The sequence below is a fragment of the Haliotis rufescens genome, unplaced genomic scaffold, assembly GCF_023055435.1.
Source record: "Haliotis rufescens isolate VD_foot unplaced genomic scaffold, xgHalRufe1.0.p SCAF_10, whole genome shotgun sequence".
In the NCBI taxonomy this organism is placed as follows: domain Eukaryota; kingdom Metazoa; phylum Mollusca; class Gastropoda; order Lepetellida; family Haliotidae; genus Haliotis; species Haliotis rufescens.
Genome location: NW_025963780.1, coordinates 40687115 through 40693257, shown reverse-complemented (window position 1 = coordinate 40693257; position 6143 = coordinate 40687115). Strand labels below are relative to the sequence as shown.

The 6143-nt window shown below is 44.0% G+C and overlaps 1 protein-coding gene across 1 annotated transcript; it reads right to left on the bottom strand.

The window, feature by feature from the left end:
* Nucleotides 1-1828: 1828 nt before the first annotated feature.
* Nucleotides 1829-5190, bottom strand: LOC124146692. Its single transcript, XM_046517120.2, has 2 exons — nt 5029-5190; nt 1829-3334 (listed from the first exon to the last, which is right to left on the bottom strand). Exons 1-2 carry the CDS (start codon nt 5161-5163, stop codon nt 2090-2092), a joined length of 1380 nt encoding a protein of 459 aa, XP_046373076.2. The 5' UTR covers nt 5164-5190; the 3' UTR covers nt 1829-2089.
* Between the last annotated feature and the right edge of the window lie 953 nt (nt 5191-6143).

Below are 6143 nucleotides of genomic sequence, written 5' to 3'. Positions count from 1 at the left end.
ACTATCCCACAATGCAACTCACAAATCACTAACCACTGACAAATCACATGCACGTGGGTTTCAAGCACCTGTTTTCACATGTCGTCAAGGTGTCACCTTGATCTACTAACACCTGGTTATGTGGTTAAGCTCAGTTTCACAATAGTCTGTTTTGTTCATATTTTTACACACTTTTACGTGTAAAAAAGACATAAAAACCTTTGATACGCTGTATTTGTGCCAATGCCTAATTAGTACTAATTGAGTTGTTTGAATATTTATATATTTTGTATATTAACTGCATTTATTTTAACTCTGAGATCGAAAAAACAGGGTTTTTTTCATTTCCGTGAGTACTTTAGTATGCATGTCAGGAAGTGATGCGCCTGTTGCATACTCATATGCATTTTGCTCTCACTGTAAGGTACATGGACATGGGGTCATTTTGTTGATAACTAACTTCTTGTTGATTGGTGGTAAAACGTAGGATACAAATCTTAAGTTGCGTTCCTCATGAAATAGATCTAAATTTTCTCTGTAAATCAGGAAAGAATATACAACTCGGGTCGTGACCTGGATGTATGGGAATTAAGCTTGCTTCATATCGTATAAATCCGGAATAATTCAGCCATATTATTACAAGTTAAGACCGATTAACTTTACTATTATGAAAGAATCGGGTGTTCTTGAACTTCTTTGATTACAATGTGACCGAGACAAGCCTTTAGGAATAAGGGGACAACATTCAGTCCTCTACTACGATAACATCCAGTGAGAAAACCGCAATTTGTGCCCACTTTGTGAAAAAAAAGGAAATCCCTAAAATGATTCTGCAATCCATATAACGTAGACCGCACACTAAGGCCAAGTGACGTCCTGCTTGACACATTGTACCAATGTGGAGAATCGAACCAGGGTCTTCGGCGTGACGAGCGAACCCTTTAAACATTTGGCTACACCCCTGCCGCTTCCATGTGAGAAGGGAACAGTTGGATGTGACGCCGCTTTGGTCAGTATTCCAGTCACATCCTAGGTGATGCAGATCTTAGACGTTTACCACTTCGGTGAAACCCACGAGCACGGGTATGGTGCTGACAAACCTAGAAACATAATCGCGGCGAACCGGGATTCGAACCCACAATCATAGGTTTCTGGCGTGCCCAAGGGACGTCCTGGTGTGTGTCAGATTGCATGTGGGATTGTGAGATTGCAACTGATGAACGAATTTCAACGCTGGAGGACGCCAAGAGGACGACTATGCTACCCCTACCTGCACTAGATGAGATTACTTTCGAGTGGCCTTCTGGCTTTCATCATCTTCCGGAGGCAAGAGAGTTAACTGACTATAAAAGTCCAGTTTCCACCCTTGCCGAACTTGGCTGGTATTATGGAGTTACATTTTGGCTGGACTAACGAGTCTATGCAGAGTCGATCAAAATCGCGCAACGAAATCGAAATCCGGTTCGTAAACTGTCGGGCATTTGCAAAGCATGTGCACCGCAAACTCGTTGTCAACATATTTTCCACACCCTTTCATGTTTTTAATCAAGGTGCTCGCGTGATTTGATGCACCTCGCAATGTAAGACCCGGTTTATCACAATATAGATCTTCATTATCGATCAGATCGTCTTGACTGGGCGCCGTCATTTTGTTTGAAACAAATGCAAATGATGGAATCTGATTGGTCCATAGGAGAGGCTTAGAAGGGACATAACTCGTAATAACCACTGGTGGCGCTACGATTCCAGCTCAGTTCGGCAAGGGTGGAAACTGGACTTTTAAAGTCAGTAAACTCTCTTGACTCGGGGAGATGGGCTTTCATTAAAATGACGAAAAACAAAAATTAGCTCGGAGACGTTTACACTTTATTTGAAGGTGTTGCTACTGACGGTAGATTACTCATTCGGATGTAGAATACATGTTTTGCTCAGAAAGGAATTCTCAGGTTCATTAGGCTCTGAAGACAACAATTTCAAGGAACACATTAACGTTTACAGTTAATTGTAAACGATAATAAAAAAACATAACATAACAGCAAGAGTAACAGTATAGAAACAACAGCAAGAGTAACAGCATAGAAACAAGAAGCTTCGCAGGGAAGACGCCATCTTAACCTCTGCGGTATGACAGTGAAGGGTTCGACCTCTTTTGGGGAATGATCTTCCCGTTGTGCAAGGCCAGGTAAAGGTCAAGGTCAGTGCCTCGCATGATAGCTGCAAGTCGACTAAATCCGCTATTCGACATGATGAGAGTTTTACAAGTCGACAGAATATACTGATCCAGTATCACCTTGCCCATTGCCTCGCAGTTGTAGCGCCCTCTACCTTGGTCTATGTGAGTTATCGGCCCTTGTACTTCGCGGAAATTATTCGGGAATTCTTCCTTGAACCTTTGGCGAATTTCCTCAGAATCGGTTGCGAGAAAAAAATCTGCTTTTCTGGAATTTAAGCGATTTTTTACAAATCGGATCACAGAGTCCGGGCGAGGTCGCAAGGAGAGTGTTAAGTTAGAATCGCTTTTTAAGGTCTGGCTCTTTCCCATGCGCATGTGCGCGCATATCAATTGTCTTTGGGCACGTTTCAAGCTCGATTTAAAGAGTTGATACTGCTCTTTCAGACGCTTTGAATGTTTGAACAGTCGGGTTATGGCTGTTTGGTAGACGTTGACGAGAGGTTTATTTCTGGCCCACTGCACAGATCCTATTAATTTTTGTTTCATTAAAGACTCCAATATATCCACGTTGCCCCTATAATATATAATATCTATCTTGGATAATTTTTTGGCGTGTTTGTTTATTTTAGTGCCAAACCCAGCATTTCCCAAATGCCCTCTCTCCCTGGAGGTTTTATTTCTCAGTGCCATGGGGCTTATTTCCCAGTCGATCAGGTTTGGCTCAAGGAATGTGGAAAGGTAACAGGGAGACTCAAACTTTATTCCAAACCTCCTGCCCATTATCTCTGAAGCGACGTAAGCCGTGACGATACCGATCAGCCTGTCTGTAAGTCCTCCGCAGTATTTCCCACGCTGGCAGAGGTATATGAGGTACTTCTCGCGTTGCTCAGATCGACCTTGATCTTTCACATTCCTACTGGAATTGTGGGAGGTTATGGTCCTACCGGAAGCCGTGGGGATTTGAGATGCTGGTCTGTCGGCCCTGTCCCATGCGGCGTTGTATTGGATGAGTCGCTTCAAGGCACCATTCGGCTGAAACTGTTTTGCTCCACTGGCCTTGACCTTTGGCGGTAAAGGAAGACCGTACTGTTTGGCAAGCATGCCGAGGCTGCCGACAGTGATGAGGTAGACGTAGGTTAGTGATGCTACAGCGCACAGGTACCATAAAAGGTGCAACTCCGTCTGAAAAAGAAAACGTAAAAGGTGAGTGAGTTGAGTTTTACGCCGCTTTTAGCAATATTCCAGCAATATCGCGGCAGTGGATACCAGAAATGGGATTCACAAATTGTACCCATGTTGGGAATCGAACCCGGGTCTTTGGCGTGACGAGCGAACGCTTCAACCGCTAGGTGAGGTGAGGTGAAATAGGGTTTAACGTCGCGTCCAAGATTATTGCACTTATATAGCGACGTGCATGTACGCGAGTGTGTTTGTGTGGCTGCTTGTACTAGTCCGGACTAATGCCGATTTATAGTGCTAGCTCACAGAGATACCATGCCACAGTTTAACATGAATACCCCTGTCAGACACAGTCTACTGACTCCGAACCGACCAGTCCTTGTTTTAGCCCCTTAATGCCGAGCGCCAGACAGGGTAACAACAAGTGCCTTCTTTTAACGTATTTTGGTATGACGCGGTCGGGGATCGAACCCCGGACCTTCCGCTCTCCGGGCGGACGCTCCACCACTAGACCACAGAGGCGGTCTCAACCACTAGGCTACCCAACCGCCCCACGCCACTTTGAACAGTATTCCAGTTGTACACGTTGTGTCAGCTTAACGTGGGAGGATAGTCAGAAGTGATGCATGTGTTAAACATTTATCACTTTGATGAATCCATGGATATGGTGCTAACAAACCAAGAAACAATCAGGGCGAACAAGTGGTCGGCAACTCGCAATTTTGTCGCATTAATTTCATGATTACAGTACATCCGACAAATGTATACCCAACATGTTTAATTAGTGAATATGGTTTTACACTTTTAGAAATATTCCAGCAATATCACGGCGGGGCAACTAGAAATGGTCTTCACACATTGTACCCATGTGGGGAATCGAACCGGGCCTTCAGTGTGACGAGAGAACGCTTTAACCACTAGGCCACCTCACCACCTCGCACATGTTTAAATAACTATCCAATTACATACAAGTATATACTGAATCAATCGAACTTAATCAAACCAAATGGGTCACAGCTACACCGGATCAATTTCATTTTCTATACCGACCTTGTGTTAGTGGCTGGTGAGGTCACGTATAAACAGTCTGTTCCAACTCGTGTCATTATATGGATGAATGAATGAATTAATGAGTATGGTTTTACGCCGCTTTTAGCAAAATTCCAGCAATATCACGGCGGGGGACACCAGAAATGGGCTTCACACATTGTACCCATGTCGGGAATCGAACCTGGGTCTTCGGCGTGACGAGCGAACGCTTTAACCACTAGGCTACCCGACCGCCCCTTTATATGGCTGAAAAAATGCCGTCAATAACTTGAACACTGTAAGTGTCATAGACTGACACCCCCCAGCAGTACTCCTGCCATACAACGGCAGTCCGTAAACAATTGATTCTTGACCAGATAATCCAGTGACACGACCGCCCTTGAAACTAAAAGCGATGTTGATCTTAACTTACGTCTATTGCGTAATAGTGCAGAGATTCTGCTGCTTGTAAGCAAAGGGAAACGTTAAAGAAATATGTTCGTTTTGCAACACATTGGGAGGGGGGCGGGGTGTTGTCAGTTTTAATACGATTTTTTACGGTGTTGCTCATTTCTCAAAGCATGCATGTAAGGGGTCCATAAAAAGTCCTTATCACTCCTCGTCATTTGCAGAAGGCCAGAGAACAAACAACAGTTTTATCAACTTACTACTTTCATGATTTTCGCCTCCGGGTTCCAACAACGCATGGCTGCAAGGCAAAGGAAGTGTCCAGACGGCACTTGCAACAAACGGGCATGTGCACGTGAAGCACGAGATGCACGTGTGTACGCCCCTTCCAACATGATACATATTGCTCGATCTGGGCTGGATGGGTGTAACGTGTGACATTTTGATGTAGGATAAACGCATTCACTTTGCTCATTATGGTTTACAAAAGTTGAAAGAATGATCGATTTTTGGATGAGGAATACGGAGTTATAAACTTTATCGACTCGTGTTGATATATTTGAGTGAACATTTACTGACGGGGCAGCCATATGGAAAAAAAAGGTTACCGAGCCAATTGTGTTAAAAATGTAATAAATTTGGTAAATGTGCAGTTTGTCGCCGATGTTTTGTTTGACAAGTGCAGAGTCAATGAGTGACAGGAATGGCACGCCGGCTTTATTGACTGTCATAAACAAGCATTTATGTAAAATGGCCTTAGTGGTTAACATGTCTTTGACTTTTACGTTTCCTATACATCTGCTAATATTATAACTCCTAAACAGGTTTGATGAAATTTATACATCTGAAAGTTCATTTCATAACCCGAACTGCCTTCGATTATCCAGAGTGCAAAGATGCATCTCTGTATACGGAGTTGAGTCCCTTAGCTGTGCAAGGATCCGCTGGTTGAGGGTTTGATTACAGATCCGCCCTAATTATGATTCATACTTTTATGAGTACCACACTTGTGCTCGCGAGTTTCACTAGTGGGGCGGTTGGGCGTTCGTCTCACCAAAGACCCGGGTTCGATTCCTCACATGGGTACAATGTGTCAAGCTTCTTTCTGGCTGGGCGGTCGGGTAGCCTAGTGGTTAAAACGTTCGCTCGTCACGCCAAAGACCCGGGTTCGATTCCCGACACGGGTAAAATGTGTAAAGCCCATTTCTGGTGTCCCCCGCCATGATATTGCTGGAATATTGCCAAAAGCGACGTAAAGCCATACTCACTCACTCTTTCTGGGTGGTGTGATGCAGGGAATTTAGACCTTTATCGAAAAAAAAAGATCTTCTTCAAACAAATATGTATACTGTAGAAGGCGGAAAAAGAAAGAAAT

What these genes read in the sequence shown, in the direction of transcription:
- LOC124146692 (XM_046517120.2), bottom strand. Translation starts at nt 5,163, where the DNA reads ATGTTGGAAGGGGCGTACACACGTGCATCTCGTGCTTCACGTGCACAT. An exon ending in AGGCGAAAATCATGAAAGTA is followed by an intron (nt 3,335 to 5,028) that starts GTAAGTTGATAA and finishes TTTCTTTTTCAG; the next exon opens with ACGGAGTTGCACCTTTTATG.